Source organism: Bombina bombina, chromosome 3 (assembly GCF_027579735.1).
Source record: "Bombina bombina isolate aBomBom1 chromosome 3, aBomBom1.pri, whole genome shotgun sequence".
In the NCBI taxonomy this organism is placed as follows: Eukaryota; Metazoa; Chordata; class Amphibia; order Anura; family Bombinatoridae; genus Bombina; species Bombina bombina.
In genome coordinates this window covers 1,094,437,866-1,094,459,531 of record NC_069501.1, presented here as the reverse complement: position 1 = coordinate 1,094,459,531, position 21,666 = coordinate 1,094,437,866, and the positions used below count along the sequence as shown (strand labels likewise).

At 36.3% G+C, this 21,666-nt stretch overlaps 1 protein-coding gene and 1 pseudogene across 1 annotated transcript in view; both read right to left on the bottom strand.

The window, feature by feature from the left end:
- The window catches only part of TRPC4 (transient receptor potential cation channel subfamily C member 4), a 424,617-nt gene extending 405,392 nt beyond the window's left edge, over positions 1–19,225 (bottom strand). Inside the window, exon 1 of the mRNA XM_053708416.1 lies at positions 18,848–19,225. Coding sequence (XP_053564391.1) covers positions 18,848–19,225 — 378 coding nt within the window. The remainder of the gene's footprint in view (positions 1–18,847) is intronic.
- LOC128654481 (toll-interacting protein-like) lies at positions 12,402–13,221 on the bottom strand (annotated as a pseudogene).
- Positions 19,226–21,666: the final 2,441 nt, after the last annotated feature.

The window sequence follows — 21,666 nt, the reverse complement described above, 5'->3', positions numbered from 1 at the left end:
TCCATTGCCACGCCTGCCGGCCACGGCATGCCCATCCACACTCCCATCAGGCAGCTTCCACAGTGTGCACTCCTCTGCTGCTCAAGGCCTGGTATGTTTGTCCTTGTGCAGTCTCTACTGCGCATGACAGCATCTGACAAACATACCTGGCCTTTTATTATATAGGATGTAATGAAGACTGCTACCACCTAAATTAGTCCCCTTCCTTTATCCATGACTGCACCAAACCAATGCACATTTTGTTCTGAGCATGACTTTGTCAAAGATAGAGGTACACAATAGCCCCTGTCCCTTTTAAAGGTAATTCACTTTTACTACAAGTTGTTGAAACACAAAATCTCCATGCTTTAAAGAGATATTGCAGTCAAAATGTAAATGCACATATTTGAATAGAAAAATATATGCAATATACATGTATTGGCAAAAATGATTCTAATAAAAGTTATCACTGTTTTGTTGTTTTAACATTTTTCTCTGCATGTGCATGAGAAGCATAGCTAGATGTTCTCAGTGCACCAGCATTTTAAATACTGCAGCTGTTCAGAGCACCAGTGTTTTTTTTTTATCATGTCAGCAATTAACAAATTGAGTCATTACCAGATGGTACAAGCACTTTAGGCTCTCTGAGAAAGTGCTTTGTTTAAACTGCTGATGCACAGTGCATACTTTGATGCACTTTTATTAGAAGCAGTTTTGCTAATAAAGCTATATTACAAAAATGATTCTATTCAAAACTGAAATGCATCAATGTGGATTCCAATTTGGCTGGAATATCCATTTAAATATAAAGCACCAAATCTAATTGGAATATATTTTGGTGAGAGTTTCCTTGGAATATTTATTTTTTAATTGTATACCCTATAATTTCAGAAATACAATTATATATTTACTAAAACAAAGGTCAAAAATATAAAACTACCAGGGGGAGAAGCAGATAGGGCAGCCTTGCTGTCGTGGGCACTAATACACTTGGATTAGATATATCAACAATTGTCCCTCTCAAATGTATGGGTGAAATATTATGCAATGCATCTGTTTTATAGAATTTATTGTGCTACATACAAAAATCAGCAAGCACTAACAACCAGAAGACTTCACAGAAAATATTAAACTCAAAATTAAAATCTGGATACTCTTTGTAACTAAGTTTGGTGAAAATATATTCATTTTTTTTATTTTACCTGCTTTAAAATGGGATATTAAACTTGCATTTGTTGTAGTTATATTCAGAAATCCTGATTGTCATGAAGTCCCCTAGAAAGTCGTTCTTTTTTAGTCTGTAAGTTTAAATATATGTTCACAGGTTCTTAATGTGCTTGCTAATAAAAACTATCGCCTAGATTACAAGTCTTGCGTTAGGATTAAAAAGCAGTGTCGGCCGGTCCCAACGCTGCTTTTTAACGGCCGCTGGTATTACGAGTCTTAAAATGACAGGCTCACCGCTCACTTTTTCGTCCAGACTCGGAAATACTGCAAATCCACTTACGTCAATTGCGTATCCTATATTTTCAATGGGACTTGCATAGCGCCGGTATTACGAGTCTGCCAAAAAGTGAGCGGTAGACCCACTCCTGTCAAGACTGGTACCGCATTTAAAAGTCAGTAGTTAAGAGTTTTACACTACAACGCCGTAGCATAAAATTCTTAACTAAAGTGCTAAAAAATACACTAACACCCATAAACTACCTATTAATCCCTAAACCGAGGCCCCCCCACATCGCAAACACTAAAATACATTTTTTAACCCCTAATCTGCCGAACCAGACATCGCCGTCACTATAATAAATATATTAACCCCTAAACCGCCACACTCCCGCATCGCAAACATTAGTTAAATATTAACCCCTAATCTGCCGTCCCTAACATCGCCGCCACCTACCTACATTTATTAACCCCTAATCTTCCGCCCCTAATGTCGCCGCCACTATAATAAAGTTATTAACCCCTAAACCTAAGTCTAACCATAACCCTAACACCCCCTAACTTAAATATAATTAAAATAAATCTAAATAAAATTACTACAATTAACTAAATTATTCCTATTTAAAACTAAATACTTACCTATTAAATAAACCCTAAACTAGCTACAATATAACTAATAGATACATTGTAGCTATCTTAGGGTTTATTTTTATTTTACAGGCAACTTTGTATTTATTTTAACTAGGTAGAATAGTTATTAAATAGTTATTAACTATTTAAAAACTTCCTAGTTAAAATAAATACAATTTTACCTGTAAAATAAAACCTAACCTAAGTTACAATTACACCTAACACTACACTATAATTAAATTAATTAAATAAATTAAATACAATTAATTACAATTAAATACAATTATCTAAAGTACAAAAAAAACCCACTAAATTCGGCCAATGACTGAATGAAGGTTCCTTTAAGTGAGGTCATCCAAGATGGCGTCCCTTCAATTCCGATTGGCTGATAGATCGGAATAGAAAAAATAGAAAAAATCCTATTGGCTGATGCAATCAGCCAATAGGATTGAACTTCAATCCTATTGGCTGATCCAATCAGCCAATAGGATTGAGCTGGCATTCTATTGGCTGTTCCAATCAGCCAATAGAATGCCAGTTCAATCCTATTGGCTGATTGCATCAGCCAATAGGATTTTTTCTACCTTAATTCTGATTGGCTGATAGAATTCTATCACCCAATCGGAATAGAAGGGACACCATCTTGGATGACGTCACTTAAAGGAACCTTCATTCAGTCATCAGCCGTCGTTTGAAGAGGATGCTCCGCGTCGGATGTCTTGAAGATGGACCCGCTCCGCACCAGATGGATGAAGATAGAAGATGCCGTCTGGGTGAAGACTTCTGCCCGTCTGGAGGACCACTTCTGCCCGGTTGGATGAAGACTTCTCCCGGATTCGTTGAGGACTTCGGCCCGGTTGGGTGAAGACGTCTCATGGTAGGGTGATCTTCAAGGGGTTAGTGTTAGTTTTTTTTTAAGGGGGGATTGGGTGGGTTCTAGAGTAGGGTTGGTTGTGTGGGTGGTGGGTTTTAATGTTGGGGGGGTTTTGTACTTTTTTTTACAGGTAAAAGAGCTGATTACTTTGGGGCAATGCCCCGCAAAAGGCCCTTTTAAGGGCTATTTGTAATTTAGTGTAGGTAGGGCTTTTTTTATTTTGGGGGGGCTTTTTTATTTTGTTAGGGGGATTAGATTAGGTGTAATTAGTTTAAAAATCTTGTAATTATTTTATTATTTTCTGTAATTTAGTGTGGGGGGGTGTTTCCGTACTTTAGATAATTTTATTTAATTGTAATTAATTGTATTTAGTTTAGGGAATTAATTTAATTATAGTGTAGTGTTAGGTGTAATTGTAACTTAGGTTAGGTTTTATTTTACAGGTACATTTGTCTTTATTTTAACTAGGTAGTTATTAAATAGTTAATAACTATTTAATAACTATTGTACCTAGTTAAAATAAATACAAAGTTGCCTGTAAAATAAAAATAAACCCTAAGATAGATACAATGTAACTAGTAGCTATATTATGGCTAGCTTAGGGTTTATTTTATAGGTAAGTATTTAGTTTTAAATAGGAATAATTTAGTTCATTGTAGTAATTTAATTTACATTTATTTAAATTATATTTAAGTTAGGGGGGTTAGGGTTAGGGTTAGACTTAGGTTTAGGGGTTAATAACTTTATTATAGTGGTGGCGACGTTGTGGGCAGCATATTAGGGGTTAATAAATGTAGTTAGGTTGCGGCGACATTGGGGGTGGCAGATTAGGGGTTAATAAATATAATGTAGGGTTAGGTGAAGTTGGGGGCAGCAGATTAGGGGTATATAAGTATAATGTAGGTGGCGGCGGTGTCCGGAGCGGCAGATTAGGGGTTAATAAGTATAATGCAGGTGTCGGTGTTGTTGGAGGCGGCAGATTAGGGGTTAATAAGTGTAAGATTAGGGGTGTTTAGACTTGGGGTTCATTTTATGGTGTTAGGTGTAGACATAAAATGTATTTCCCCATATGAATCAATGGGGCTGCGTTAGGAGCTTTACGCTGCTTTTTTGCAGGTGTTAGGTTTTTTTTTCAGCCGGCTCTCCCCGTTGATTCCTATGGGGAAATCGTGCATGAGCATGTTTTACCAGCTCACCGCTAACGTAAGCAGCGCTGGTATTGAGGTGAGATGTGGAGCAAAATTTTGCTCTTCGCTCACTTTTTTGCTGTTAACGCCGGGTTTATAAAAACCCGTAATACCAGCGCTGTCTGCAAGTGAGCGGTGAGCATAAACTGCTCGTTAGCACAGCACCCCTGTTAACGCAAAACTCGTAATCTAGGTGTAAGTTTATAGTTGTATTTATACTATTGCATACTGTTTAAAAAAAAATTGAGAATTTTAAGCAAATTCTTGAATTTGGTATGAAATATAGAAAAATATAATAGTGTATTAAAATGTTCAATATTCCATTTATGAAAGGCAATTTGGAACATATTGTTTGCCTTATTTTTGCTTTTGTATAGTTTGGGGACACCAGAAGGAAATAGCACTCCAGTCACAAAAAAAACCCAGCAATAAATTCAAATACAAACATAGTTCAGCTACTGATGTAAAATGTACTACTTTATTTATGTGTTTGTTTTTAAACCAAACTATTTACACTCAGCTGCTCTTTAAGTTTCTGAAAGATTACTCAATCCTTATTGATTTTTATGTTTTGTAATGTTCTTGAATTGTGTGTTAAATTTTTATTAAAAAAATATCAACTATTCTTATATTTTTTGCTTTGTTACAATATTTGCATTTAAGAAGTAAATATAAAACATGAAGCACAAGCCTTTTATTTTTATTTTTTTAAACAATATAATTTTTTAATATAGTACACATGCATTTCACATTTATCTCTAAATGCAATTTAATATAGGATATCAGTAGCTGTTATTATGAGCAATTATATCAGGAAATAAACCGGATAAAAGACAGATAGTGTATATTTCAATTAGAGATTTAAATTAATTAAAAATGTAATACTAGACTGAACATAGAAGAGCTAGGGGGGATTTACACTTGGCATATAGGAGTACAGATATTTAGTTTACTTTATATTAAACCCTTTATGACTTCAGCACCCGCACAGAAACACCAGAATCATGGAGTTCTAGACCTAGGCAAATTTCTGGCATCTACCAACGTTAACGATTATCAAAGTGTACATGAGATTGTGCATAATCAAGTGCCAGCTTTAGTATAGGGCTTATTGGATGACACAAATATATTCACATTAGTTGAACACATTTGTGGGCATCTGTTAAAGGTTCTTGATTATGGGGGTAGTTAATGTGATCCTAAAACATACAAGACTGAAAGCCAGTGCTCTGCAGCTGAAATAGAAGTGTGTGCGGCTCTAGGATTCTTCTGTGATCTTACTCTCTACTCTGGAGAAAATAAAAAATGTTTACCATAGAAAAAAAAAAACTTACATCCTTTATTTTAAACCTCTTATATACTCACCTCACACCCCCTTCACTTTCTCTCAGATACACGCACAATATTTTAACACCTTTGCTGTTGGTCAGATATAAAAGGTAGAATTATTTGTCTCGTTTTGTGAGTGTCTGTGCATCTTTTTGAATGATGCCGGTTGGCCAATGGTGTTGAAGTCTAGTTATTTACGGCTAGATTTGGAGTTTTGTCGGTAACGACCCGAAAAGCTAACGCCGGCTTTTTTCTGGCCGCACCATAAAAATAACTCTGGTATTGAGAGTCCACATAAAGGCTGCGTTAGGCTCCAAAAAAGGAGCGTAGAGCATATTTAACACAGCTTCAACTCTCGATACCAGAGTTGCTTACGCAAGCGGCCAGCCTCAAAAACGTGCTCGTGCACGATTCCCCCATAGGAAACAATGGGGCTGTTTGAGCTGAAAAAAAACCTAACACCTGAAAAAAAGCCGCGTTCAGCTCCTAACGCAGCCCCATTGTTTGCTATGCGGAAACACTTCCTACGTCTGCACCTAACACTCTAACATGTACCCCGAGTCTAAACACCCCTAACCTTACACTTATTAACTCCTAATCTGCCGCCCCCGCTATCGCTGACCCCTGCATATTATTATTAACCCCTAATCTGCCGCTCCGTAAACCGCCGCTACTTACATTATCCCTATGTACCCCTAATCTGCTGCCCTAACATTATCCCTATGTACCCCTAATCTGCTGCCCTAACATCGCCGACCCCTATATTATATTTATTAACCCCTAATCTGCCCCCCACAACGTCGCCTCCACCTGCCTACACTTATTAACCCCTAATCTGTCGAGCGGACCTGAGCGCTACTATAATAAAGTTATTAACCCCTAATCCTCCTCACTAACCCTATAATAAATAGTATTAACCCCTAATCTGCCCTCCCTAACATCGCCGACACCTAACTTCAATTATTAACCCCTAATCTGCCGACTGGAGCTCACCGCTATTCTAATAAATGTATTAACCCCTAAAGCTAAGTCTAACCCTAACACTAACACCCCCCTAAGTCAAATATAATTTATATCTAACGAAATTAATTATCTCTTATTAAATAAATTATTCCTATTTAAAGCTAAATACTTACCTGTAAAATAAATCTTAATATAGCTACAATATAAATTATAATTACATTGTAGCTATTTTAGGATTAATATTTATTTTACAGGCAACTTTGTAATTATTTTAACCATGTACAATAGCTATTAAATAGTTAAGAACTATTTAATAGTTACCTAGTTAAAATAATTACCTGTAAAATAAATCCTAACCTAAGTTAGAATTAAACCTAACACTATACTATCATTAAATTAATTAAATAAAATACCTACAATTACCTACAATTAAACCTAACACTACACTATCAATAAATAAATTAAATACAATTCCTACAAATAACTACAATGAAATAAACTAACTAAAGTACAAAAAATAAAAAAGAACTAAGTTACAAAAAATAAAAAAATATTTACAAACATAAGAAAAATATTACAACAATTTTAAACTAATTACACCTACTCTAAGCCCCCTAATAAAATAACAAAGACCCCCAAAATAAAAAATGCCCTACCCTATTCTAAATTACTAAAGTTAAAAGCTCTTTTACCTTACCAGCCCTGAACAGGGCCCTTTGCGGGGCATGCCCCAAGAAGTTCAGCTCTTTTGCCTGTAAAAAAAAACATACAATACTCCCCCCCAACATTACAACCCACCACCCACATACCCCTAATCTAACCCAAACCCCCCTTAAATAAACCTAACACTAAGCCCCTGAAGATCATCCTACCTTGTCTTCACCTCACCAGGTATCACCGATCCGTCCTGGCTCCAAAATCTTCATCCAACCCAAGCGGGGGCTGGCGATTCATCATCCGGTGGCTGAAGAGGTCCAGAAGAGGCTCCAAAGTCTTCATCCTATCCGGGAAGAAGAGGCGATCCGGACCGGCAACCATCTTGATCCAAGCGGCATCTTCTATCTTCATCCGATGACGACCGGCTCCATCCTGAAGACCTCCACCGCGGACCCATCTTCTTCCGATCAGCCAATAGAATGCGAGCTCAATCTGATTGGCTGATTGGATCAGCCAATCGGATTGAACTTGATTCTGATTGGCTGATTCCATCAGCCAATCAGAATATTCCTACCTAAATTCCGATTGGCTGATAGAATCCTATCAGCCAATCGGAATTCGAGGGACGCCATCTTGGATGACGTCCCTTAAAGGAACCGTCATTCTTCAGTTGGACGTCGCCGGAAGAAGATGGGTCCGCGGTGGAGGTCTTCAGGATGGAGCCGGTCGTCATCAGATGAAAATAGAAGATGCCGCTTGGATCAAGATGGTTGCCGGTCCAGATCACCTCTTCTTCCCGGATAGGATGAAGACTTTGGAGCCTCTTCAGCCACCGGATGATGGATCGCCAGCCCCCGCTTGGGTTGGATGAAGATTTTGGAGCCAGGACGGATCGGTGATACCTGGTGAGGTGAAGACAAGGTAGGATGATCTTCAGGGGCTTAGTGTTAGGTTTATTTAAGGGGGGTTTGGGTTAGATTAGGGGTATGTGGGTGGTGGGTTGTAATGTTTGGGGGGGGGTATTGAAGCTGAACTTCTTGGGGCATGCCCCGCAAAGGGCCCTGTTCAGGGCTGGTAAGGTAAAAGAGCTTTGAACTTTAGTAATTTAGAATAGGGTAGGGCATTTTTATTTTGGGGGTCTTTGTTATTTTATTAGGGGGCTTAGAGTAGGTGTAATTAGTTTAAAATTGTTGTAATATTTTTCTTATGTTTGTAAATATTTTTTCATTTTTTGTAACTTTTTTGTAACTTAGTTCTTTTTTATTTTTTGTACTTTAGTTAGTTTATTTCATTGTAGTTATTTGTAGATATTGTATTTAATTAATGTATTGATAGTGTAGTGTTAGGTTTAATTGTAGGTAATTATAGGTATTTTATTTAATTAATTTAATGATAGTATAGTGTTAGGTTTAATTGTAACTTAGGTTAGGATTTATTTTACAGGTAATTTTGTAATTATTTTAACTAGGTAGCTATTAAATAGTTCTTAACAATTTAATAGCTATTGTACCTGGTTAAAATAATTACAAAGTTGCCTGTAAAATAAATATTAATCATAAAATAGCTACAATGTAATTATAATTTATATTGTAGCTATATTAGGATTTATTTTACAGGTAAGTATTTAGCTTTAAATAGGAATAATTTATTTAATAAGAGTTAATTTATTTCGTTAGATTAAAATTATATTTAATTTAGGGGGGTGTTAGTGTTAGACTTAGCTTTAGGGGTTAATACATTTATTAGAATAGCGGTGAGCACCGGTCGGCAGGTTAGGGGTTAATAATTGAAGTTAGGTGTCGGCGATGTTAGGGAGGGCAGATTAGTGGTTAATACTATTTATTATAGGGTTAGTGAGGCGGATTAGGGGTTAATAACTTTATTATAGTAGCGGTGCGGTCCGCTCGGCAGATTAGGGGTTAATAAGTGTAGGCAGGTGGAGGCGACGTTGAGGGGGCAGATTAGGGGTTAATAAATATAATATAGGGGTCGGCAGTGTTAGGGGCAGCAGATTAGGGGTACATAGCTATAATTTAGGTGGCGGCGCTTTGCGGTCAGCAGATTAGGGGTTAATTATTGTAGGTAGCTGGCGGCAACGCTGTGGGGGCAGATTAGGGGTTAATAAATATAATACAGGGGTCGGCAGTGTTAGGGGCAGCAGATTAGGGGTACTTAAGTATAACGTAGGTGGCGGTCGGCAGATTAGGGGTTAAAAAAATTTAATCGAGTGGCGGCGATGTGGGGGGGCCTCGGTTTAGGGGTACATAGGTAGTTTATGGGTGTTAGTGTACTTTAGAGTACAGTAGTTAAGAGCTTTATGAACCGGCGTTAGCCCAAAAAGCTCTTAACTACTGACTTTTTTCTGCGGCTGAAGTTTTGTCGTTAGATTTCTAACGCTCACTTCAGACACGACTCTAAATACCGGAGTTAGAAAGATCCCATTGAAAAGATAGGATACGCAATTGACGTAAGGGGATCTGCGGTATGGAAAAGTCGCGGCTGAAAAGTGAGCGTTAGACCCTTTTTTGAGTGACTCCAAATATCGGAGTTAGCCTATAACCAGCGTTAGGAGCCTCTAACGCTGGTTTTCACGGCTAACGCCAAACTCCAAATCTAGCCGTTAGTTAGGTTGGGTAAACCCACCACTTAACCACTATGAGGACTAAAATATTGTGTGACTGACGCATTCTCCCTTCATTAGGGAATCAAATGCACAGAATAACATAGCGAGTGGTGAGGGTGTAATGGTTGATTTGAAGATTGTAATCTCATGCAGTTTAATACTAAGCCCTTTTTTTTACGGTGCTGTAGAAGTTGCTTTGAGCAGAAACAAATGGATTATTTTCATTTCATAAAAATGTGGATTTCAGTGAGAAGACAGATATAAAATGTAAAAATATAGTTCCATTAAACAAATTAAACAGAATTTGTACAATCTTGCATAAATTACCGGCACAAGTTTTAATTAACACGTCACTTTGAGAAACCCTTCTTCTTTACATGTCTTACAGCAAATATACTGCTTGCAGAGCAATATTGTCAACATAAAATCAGATTAAGCTCCTCGCTGGTTCATCACATAAGTATTCAGTTTGGACAAGTGAAGGACCAAATAAAATGCCATGGAGGGACAATTATTGCCCCCAGACCTTAGCTTGGGCAGGCACAATCTAAAGGAAAGTTATGGCACAAAAAAATAATTCAAATCTTTTAAAAATGTTGTTCAGTCTAACCCCTGCTTGCCCCTCCCGATCTCTTACGTCTTATAAAGCACTGTATGATCACCCTTTTACAACTTGTGCTATTCCTGAAGCTCCATACTAGCAATGTTATTAATTCCAAATCTTATTATTGCACTTAAAAACCAAGAAAATAAATACAACAGTGTTATAACTTTGTCCCAATACGTGCATCACTCCAATTTTGGTTATAGCTTAACAGCAAAATATATTGTGATTTTGACATAAAGTAAGTTTTAGTGGCCCATACACAACAATACTATATTGTCACCATTAGCTTAGGTAGCTTAAACACTGCTTGTAGGGTTACTGTGCAGTCTGTATGCTTAACAAGCACAGCCTACAGATCTGAACTGGTTAGTTCTACCATCATTGCAACATGGAGATATATCATTTTAGGCAATACATTTCAAAAAAGGGCGTCCCTTCCACTATAGGTACAATGCAGAATAATATTAATGTTTTAATATTGGATATTAAAGTACAAACATATGAATATGTAAAAAGGCAGCAACTATTGTCAAACTGCTTAGTATTCTAAGTCATCCTAATGTCTACAGTTTATTTCTATCACAGATAACACATAAACTTGTGCAATCAAAGGAGGGATCCAATGGCACTACTAAAAGGTCTATATTGTCTAAACCCTAATATATATAGTTAGCTTATAGCTTTATAGCAACCAAGGGTAAAAGGTGCTGTGTATTGAGTATATAGATACAACAAAAGAATGGATAAGAGAAACCATTCAAAGAATACACATAAAGCACTCACAGCAGACAAGAGTGAATAACAGGGTTAATATATGGGTATAATGGGACAGAGAGATAATGCACTACCACATGAATTAAAATATAATTTTTATTAAAACACAAAAGTTAAAAATAATGAGCAATTAAAATCATAAACTAGTGAGGACTAACATAGATGGCTTAAATAACTAGTACCTGATAGGGTGTAAATATCTGATCAAACCACAGAGGTCTATGAGGCTGTATCAGTGTGATTGGTGTGACAGTAGTCAAAAGCAGTTTACAATGAGAAAACACAGCTAAATTAGCTGAGACTGTGTTGTTATAGTAATCAGTATACAGATAATATGTTATGGTGTGATATGATGTTTGAGACCATACTAGTAATCACTGTAATATACAAGATTCTCAGTCACAAGCGATATCAATCGCCTAGATGGATTGATTCCAATCCTTGTATTCCGATATAAATATTGTTAGATATCGCTAAGAGTGGTCTTGTTTAAAGAGCAGTATCTGGATGGTCTGATAGTCATGACATATTACCGCTGATTTTGTGTAGTTGTCGTAATATATGTGCTATTGAATAGCACATATATTATGACAACTACACAAAATCTATTGATATCACTAGTGACTGAGGATCTTGTATATTACAGTGATTACTTATATGGTCTCAAACATCATATCACACCATAACATATTATCTGTATACTGATTACTATAACAACACAGTCTCAGCTAATTTAGCTGTGTTTTCTCATTGTAAACTGCTTTTGATCACTGTCACACCAATCACACTGATACAGCCTCATAGACCTCCGTGGTTTGATCAGATATTTACACCCTATCAGGTATTAGTTATTTAAGCCATCTTTGTTAGTCCTCACTAGTTTATGATTTTAATTGCTCATTATTTTTACGTTTTGTTTTTTAATAAAAGTTATATTTTAATTTGTTTGGTAGTGCATTATCTCTCTGCCCCATTATACCCATATATTAACCATGTTATTCACTCTTGTCTTTTATGTGTATTCTTTGAATGGTTTCTCTTATCCATTCTTTCGTTGTACTTAAACTTGTGGACTGAGCCCACAAATAGACTTCAAAAGAGCCTATGAAGATTAATAAAGTCAATGTAGAGTCATAGGAATGTGAGAAATCCTCCAACTTCTGGAACCATTTTAAAAGAAGCTGAGGAGAAGACCACAATGCAAAGTCAACAAAAAAGGGGAATCCATAGTGCAACAATTCACAGATCGTAAGAGAAGAATGGAAGTTCCCATCTTGACAAGTTAAACAGGACACTGGCAAGGAAAGGAGTAAAGGCGCAAAAAGTGTGTGGTCATTATGATTTTTCCACCATTTGAATCAGGGAGTTCATGGCAGAGTATCTGTTTCCTCTTTGAACCTCCAGAACAGATTGGATTACCTCATGATCGATGGTGGAGAACATATCCTCAATGGCTTTTAGGTCTTCCTCCCGTATCACATGCTGGGAGTTATGAGGTGGCTGTGGGTCAGCCATGGGCACTGCAGGGTTGTACACTGTTGGCATACCTGCAATAGGCACATAACCAACATCCTGTTGGTACACAGTGGGCATCAGGACTACTGGTATGGCTGCATCATCATTGCTGCTGGCACTGACGTGTAGGACATCACCCGGATTATCATGCCCTCCTTGTCAACTCCTTGCCTCCCACTAAGGCTGAACCATTCATCTATGACCTTCCCTTCCTTCAAGGTCTCTGGGATGGTAATATGTGTCCAGGCAATACAGTCATCCATGGGAAGTGCTCTCTCATCATAAATTGCCAGGTAAAATGAATCTACTCCAGGTGGAACAGTGCATTGGGTCACCTTGTTCCACCGGGGGTTCTTACTGCCATTGTGAGAAGTGTGGGTCTTGTACACGGCATACCCTAAACGGACTCAACAGTAGGGGTCCATTCGAAGCATGCCATAATTCTTAGCAAGCTTCGCCTGAACTACAGTAATGATAAGTCGTCCCATTGTGCCCATTGCTCCAGAGTACTGCAACTTCTGCGCAGCCTGGATGTCCTGCTGAATCTGTTGTTGCTGTTGAGTTGGGGTGATGCGCAGAAAGTCCTGGGGCAGTTCTCAAATGAAAACCGTCCTCTCTGGGTGCTGACACTCATTGCCATGGTTTCTGCACCGTTTCTAAGCTTCAGGGGCTTGTTGCTCGAGGACACTTCCGGATCTCATTCTACCGAGTCGCCTTTTATTTTATTATTCAGCTGGAGCATACCATTTTAAACAACTTTTAATTTGAGTTCTATTATTGCTTTGTTCTCATGGTATCCTTTGCTGAAAAGCATGCCTAGGTAGAGTCAGGATAAAAATGTACTACTGTGAGCTAGCTGCTTATTAGTGACTGCACATATGCCTCCTTTCTTTGGCTCACCTGTGTTCAGCTAGCACCGAGTAGTGCATTGCTGCTTCTTCAACAAAGAATACCAAGAGAACGAAGCAAATTTGAGAGTAATAAATTGAAAAGTTGTTTACAGTGGTATGCTCTATCTCAATCATGAAAAAAAATAAAAATGGGGTTTTATGTCTTTATAGTTTTCCTATGGGCTATAAGGTATTACATATACTGTAGTTAAAGGACTTTTAAATACAGTAGAATTGCATAATTAACAAGTGCAGTAGATTTTATTCTGACAAATTTAAACATTTGTTTCATTTTGCCGGCAACTTGTATCATGTGACAAACATCAGCCAATTACAAACTCATATACACTGTGAACTTTTGCACATGCTCAGTAGGAGCTTGTGCTTCAAAAATGTACATATAAAAGACTGTGCACAATCTGATAATAGAAGTATATTGGAAAGCCTCTTAAAACTACACACTCTACATGAGTCACACAAACAAAACTAAAAAGTATCAATGCCCTACCATTGTAATTACAATTTCCCATAGTTGAAATATATTCATATGTGACAATATAATCTAGTATTTGAAGCAATTATAAGCCCAATCTACAATCTCCACATAGACAGATATTATCTACACAAAACTATTATTTGTGTAACGAGCCTCTTAAATCTATAATAGATTTTATTATTATTATTATTAATAATAATAATAATAATAAAAATCAATATAAGATATAGGGCTTGTATAATTAAGCCTGTAATGCTAGGTAAGTAGCAGCGGACTTAACCTCATACATACCAATCAGATCTGACCTATCAGGACTATTGTGCAATATTAAGTGCGCTCGCCACGAGGCTGGGTACACAGGGTTCATGACATTGAACCTTATCCGCCCACCAGTTGATAAACAGAGCTCATAATGAGAGATTAGTCTTGCACAAAATACACAGCTTAAAGGGGCATTAAACACTTTGAGAAGGTAATATAAAGTGATAATATGTATATATATATATAACAAGCAGGAAAAAGCACTCACTGGTCTTGACAAATACTGGATTTATTAAGTGACGTTTCGGGGAATACACCCCTTCATCAGACCAAAGTACATACAGTGAAACAAACATTTATACACTCACAAAAGACCCTCCCCCAGTGTGAAATTGCGCCAAAATTGTTGCCTAGGCAACCCCCCTAAAGTAAACAACACCAAAATTGAAAACATAATAAAATACAATAAAATGCATAAAGTACAAAAGTTGCAGAGTGGCTATGCACGATCATCATCATCTATAGCAACAATAATATGCACAATGTAACAGACATATATCTATAGCATAAACATAATAACCAAAAATGTACATATCACTATTAGGGATGGGCGAATGTTTCGCAACATTCGAAAAACGGCACAAATTTTAACACATTCGTTCGTTCGAATCGAATTTCGAATGTTTACATAACATTCTAACATTCGATTTTCGAATATTCGGTTTCGAATTTTACGATTACATTCGAAAATATTCGAATTCGAAAAATTCGAATTTAGATTGTAATAGTATTTCTAATGCTTTTTCTTTAAATGTAATATTCGAATTATGCAAAACGTGTATTCAAATTCGAAAAATTCGAATTTAGATTGTAATAGTATTTCTAATGCTTTTTCTTTAAATGTAATATTCGAATTATGCAAAACGTGTATTCGAATTCGAAAAATTCGAATTTAGATTGTAATAGTATTTCTAATGCTTTTAAATGTAATATTCGAATTATGCAATATTCGAATTCGAAAAATTCGAATTTATATTCAAATTCAAAAAATTCGAATTTATATTCGAATTCGAAAAATTCGAATTTATATTCGAATTCAAAAAATTCGAATTTATATTCGAATTCGAAAAATTCGAATTTCGAATGTAGACATTCGATATAATTATAAACATTCGAATTCGAAAGTGACATTCGAAAACTGTAAATAACATTCGATTTTCGAATTTTTAAGAATATTCGTTCTTATCGACATTCGAATTTAGAATTCGAATTTCGGTAATAACATTCGTTCTACATTCGAAATTCGAAAATTTGCACATTCGCCCATCCCTAATCACTATCAATATCCTAGAATAAGTGTACAACCGCAAAAGCGTTGTCAGCAATACATACAGTCCCCAAAATAAAGGTCTGGAGAAGACCGTGCAGTATCATCCTATAAATAGTAGAAGCTAGCTCATACCTAACAAAAAACCATATTGTATAATGAAACAACAGGAGTGCGTAACTACGTTAGTCAAAGAATGTGTACGAGTATGTAGGTAAATAGAAGGGTCTATAAGTGGTAAAGCTCCATAGTTACAATTTCTTTCTCCTAGCGAACCCCTAACGGTAACAACCTGATGTGTTGCTAAAAGGCTACTGGCTAATACCTCGGATTACATAAATGTGTCAGAACCTGTCCACCGTACAGCCTTACATAATGTTTGGCAAATACATCTGGTCCTGCTTCAGTGGACATGAAGCCGCAATGCGCATGCGTATCTAGGTGACAGCTCCGCCCATAGCTATGTACCCCGGTGTACTGTGATACTTTGAGAGGGGCAAGCCCCCATAGTGGATACCCGCACCAACTGAGTACCGTTGAAAGCCGGTAGTAGGAGCATAGAAAGCTTTTTCTATCAGGTTGTTACGTTAGTGGTTCGCTAGGAGAAAGAAATTGTAACTATGGCGCTTTACCACTTATAGACCCTTCTATTTACCTACATACTTGTACACATTCTTTGACTAACGTAGTTACGCACTCCTGGTGTTTCATTATACAATATGGTTTTGTTAGGTATGAGCTAGCTTCTACTATTTATAGGATGATACTGCACGGTCTTCTCCAGACCGTTATTTTGGGGACTGTATGTATTGCTGACAACGCTTTTGCGGTTGTACACTTATTCTAGGATATTGATGTGCACTATTCAAGTATAGTGATATGTACATTTTTGGTATTATGTTTATGCTATTGATATATGTCTGTTACATTGTGCATATTATTGTTGCTATAGATGATGATGATCGTGCATAGCCACTCTGCAACTTTTGTACTTTATGCATTTTATTGTATTTTATTAAGTTTTCAATTTTGGTGTTGTTTACTTTAGGGGGGTTGCCTAGGCAACAATTTTGGCGCAATTTCACACTGGGGGAGGGTCTTTTGTGAGTGTATAAATGTTTGTTTCACTGTATGTACTTTGGTCTGATGAAGGGGTGTATTCCCCGAAACGTCACTTAATAAATCCAGTATTTGTCAAGACCAGTGAGTGCTGTTTCCTGCTTGTTATATATTAAACCTCACTCTAGCACCCTGGCATTGGAACTGAACTGTTTGTGAGAGTGCACCTGCTACTACTTTATATATATATATATATATATATATATATATATATATATATATATATATAAAACATTCTGCAATATACTTTCATTATGTATACTTTCATTATGTATTTTGTCCCCTTTTCCTGTAATTCCATTCTGAAATTGTGAGCTTTTCAGTTCCTGTTAGAAATGGAAGTGTAGAAAACTGTTGTATTCCAAACAGCCATTGGCTGCACACTCTTGTGACCTATTAATACTGTCTCTAATTGACAACAGCAGAGAAGGTAACCTAAGTTACAACATGGCAGCTCCCATTGTTTTAAAGACGCTACAACTTTACGATTATTTTGTCAATATTTAAACAGCTAATGAAATTTAAAAAAATACATCTACATGCTATTTTCAGACTAATCATTTCTTTAATTGCATCACTCTACCCAGCATTTATTTAGTGTTTAACGTCCCTTTAAATTTTAATACTCCATGCATATTCTGAGTAGATAACAAATTGCATCTTCTGGAACATGTCAACATAAACTACATAAATAGTGACATAAAACAGCATGCTACATGGATCCATTTCTTGACCCTTGAGCTTACAAGACAATTTGTCATTTCATTTTAAGAAACAATCTAACAATAATAACAACAATAGCAGTTTGAATAAACCAGCTTATTCTTATTAAATGTGAAGTAACGTTAGATGAAAGGAATACATAGACTGTTAAATAGACACATCATTTATAGAATATTCTAGTGACGCCCCCCAGACGCGATCCAATAATCGAAATCTCGCGATCGTGTGCACGATCGCGTGGTTTCAATTTGTCTACATCGGAACAGTTGTTCCGATGTAGGCACTTTAGCCCTGACACGAAAGGGTTAAAAGTGCTGAGCTTTTATCAAAATACCCAAAAACCACTAATTACTCTGTAAGGAAAACCTATGCATACAAAAATAACAGCGAATTTAAGGTACAGTGCACTGAAAACAGTGTAATGTGACTTGTATTAGGCATACAATTAAAGTTTAAACTTCTTCACTTCTTGCTATATATATAGGAGACATCTCGCCATTCACTGGGACAGCAGCTTTTTCTAGAATTCCATGAGGGCTGTCTCTAAAAGTGTGGGCGTGAAAAACCACGTCTAGAACAGCAAAAAATCTATCGGCCCCTAAGTATTTGGCTTTGATATACAGAAAGATATACGGTAAGGTGGCGTGTGTATAGAAAGCGATAAAATAAGGATATCTGTTCACCCTGCAAGCTCAGCCTATTTTAATTAACTGTGGTGTCAAAGAACAAAAACAGCTATTTTAAATATATCTCATAAACTTTATACTCTGCTATTGGTATAAAAAGTCATTTGATGCATATAAGGATGAAATCAGTTTCACAGTACACTGTCCCTTTAAGTTAAGAGTTTATGTCCTATATAGATAGGCAGTCCAACAGGACAAACAAACTGTTTCTCAGCTGCAGTAATCAGGATTAGTACAAGTAGGTCATTTTTGCATATGTCAGGTTTACAGCCTCACCTGTATATATCTTAAAATCCTGTTAAAGGGACATGAAACTCCAATTTTTTCTTTCATCATTCAGATAGAGAATATAATTTTAAATAAGCTTCCAATTTACTTATATTATCAAATTTGTTTTGTTTCATGTTTTTCTGTGTTGAAGAGATAGGTAGTTTGCACATGACAGGAAATAGTGCTGCTATCTAGTGCTCTTTCTAATGTATAACTGTTACAATACTACTGCCATATAGTGATGCAGATATGCGCACTCTCATGAACTCCCTGCTTTTTAAAAAAGGATAACAAGAAAGCAAAGAAAATTTGATAATAGAAAGTTGTTTTAAATTGTATGCTTTACAACTTTACAGTTTGGGGTTTTATATCCCTTTAAGGCATCTCTATGACTGCAATTGAAAACATTACACAAGATAAACTCAAATTGTTTTCTATTATTTTCATTTGTTAAATATTTATTAAAATGTGTTCAAGGAAAGTATTCCACATACCTGCTTTTCTCCACTTGGCTTTTTGTGATTTAATAGTAGTTCAACAGCTCCAACTACTTCTTTGCGTATCGCATGTAATAATGCATCACCAACATAGACATTAAAACTTAGGAGTAACTCAATTAGTTCCAGGTTTTCATTTTCAATGGCAATAAGTAACGCTGTCCTTCCCAAAGGATCAATGCAGTTAATGTTGATTTTAAAATATATTTCGGCTTCTTCAAGTGCCTGCTTCACGCTGGCGTAGTCGCCTTTCTCTACAGCACATAGGTATGCCTTCTCTGATGGGGATAGCTCTGATTCTGCACGGACAATACGTAATGGAATCCGATCTTGATACGGGGAATTGACAGTTCTTTTATAATAAAATTGAGCCATGTTTTATGTGATGATATGCTCTCTATAAGAAAAAAAGAAAAGTTAAAAAGTACGTCAGAAAAAACAAGCACAACATACCTAGGTACACATTTTCTTAAGGGACCTTAAAGGGACACTGAACCCAAATTTTTTCTTTCATGATTCAAATAGAGCATGTAATGATAAGCAACTTTCTAATTCACTCCTATTATCACATTTTCTTTGTTCTCTTGCTATCTTTATTTGAAACAGAATGCATCTAAGCTTTTTTGGGGGGGGGGTTCAGAACTCTGGACAGCACTTTTTTTTATTGGTGGATGAATGTATCCACCAATCAGCAAGAACAAACCAGGTTGTTCACCAAAAATGAGCCGGCATCTAAACTTACATTCTTGCTTTTCAAATAAAAATACCAAGAGAATGAAGAGAATTTGAGAATAGGAGTAAATTAGAAAGTTGCTTAAAATGTCATGCTCTATCTGAATCATAAAAGAAAAAAATTGGGTTCAGTGTCCCTTCAATTTGCAGAAGTAGTGCACTGAAATGTAATATTTGAAAATAAAGTAAACTTGTTAAACCGCTTTCTTAATTTTGCATTCAAAAGCCTCATACATTCAGCAAAAACCTACAGTACAAAAACATATCTTAGTATGCATTAAAATATGTGTATTGGTATTTTTGCACAAAGATATTGTGTGTGTGTGTATATATATATATATATATATATATATATATATATAAAATAGTGCTTTACAAAATTGTACTATTAATTATCTAAGTTAAAATAATACATTAACTCCTTAATAATAGCCAAATGTTGGCTGTCTGTAGCGCTTACAGGCAGGGCCAGGCTGAGACCAAATATAGGTCCCGGCATTTTAAGGCAGCGTTAAATGTATTAATAAAAAACAGTAGCTATTCAAGTTCACGTTTAAATAAAAAATAGTCTCTTCTGTAGTCACATCTTAGTCGTCGCATGCTGCAGGATGTGGAGAAAGAAACATGCATTGTGCCTCTTGACAGCAGATAGTGCTGCTGGACGACACTATTCATATATCTTCATGCACACCCTGCACCATGTCTAAGGAAAACATGGCTGAGGTGACAACTCTAGCCCCGGCCCACCAGGCAAAAGCCCCATATGCCCTATGTTCAGTCCAGGCCTGCTTATGCTGACTCATTACTGTAGACAAGGCTAGCTGTTGTCATTATGTTAAAAAAAACTCATGAGTGTGCACTGCCATAGCAACCAACTTTAGTCCCTGAAAACTGCTAAGTGCAGTTATTTTATTAAAAAATAAAGGCCCAGATCAACAAGCAGTTTTGTCTCACCGCTCATTTACATGCAGCACTAGTATTACGGGTTTTTATAAACTCGTCGTTAAAAGACAAGAAGTGAGTGTTGAGCAAAATTTTGCTCATTACCGCACTCCAATACCAGCGCTGCTTAAGTCAGCGGTGAGCAGGTCGTACGTGCTCGTGCACGATTTCCCCAAAGGAATAAACGGGGAGAGCTGGCTGAGAAAAAGTTTAAAACCTGCAAAAAAGCAGCGTAAAACTCCTTAACACAGCCCCATTGATTCCTATGGGGAAACAAAAGTTATGTCTAAACCTAACACCCTAATATTAACCCCGAGTCTAAACACCCCTAATCTTACACTTATTAACCCTAATCTGCCACCCCCGACATCGCCAACACCTACATTATAATTATTAACCCCTAATCTTCCGCTCAGAACACCGCCGCCATTTACATTATATGTATTAACCCTTAATCTGCTGCCCCCAACATCGCTGCCACCTACATACTATTTATTAACCCCTAATCTGCCGTCCCCAATGTCGCCGCAACCTACCTACATTTATAAACCCCTAATCTGCTGCCCCCAATGTCGCTGCAACCTACCTACATTTATTAACCCCTAATCTGCTGCCCCCAACGTCGCCGCCATTATATTAAAGCTATTAACCCCTAAACCTAAGTCTAGCCCTAACCCTAACACCCCCTAACTAAAAAATATAATTACAATAAATCTAAATAAAATTACTATCATTAACTAAATAATTCCTATTTAAAACTAAATACTTACCTATAAAATAAACCCTAAGCTAGCTACAATATAACTAATAGTTACATTGTAGCTATCTTAGGGTTTATTTTTATTTTTAGTTTACAGGCAAGTTTGTATTTATTTTAGCTAGGTAGAATAGTTATTAAATAGTTATTAACTATTTAATAACTACCTAGCTAAAATAAATACAAAAGTACCTGTAAAATAAAACCTAACCTAAATTACACTAACACCTAACACTACACTATAATTAAATAAATTAACTAAATTAAATACAATTACCTAAATTAAATTAAATTACAAAAAAACAACACTAAATTACAGAAAATAATAAACAAATTACAGATATTTAAACTAATTACACCTAATCTAATAGCCCTATTAAAATAA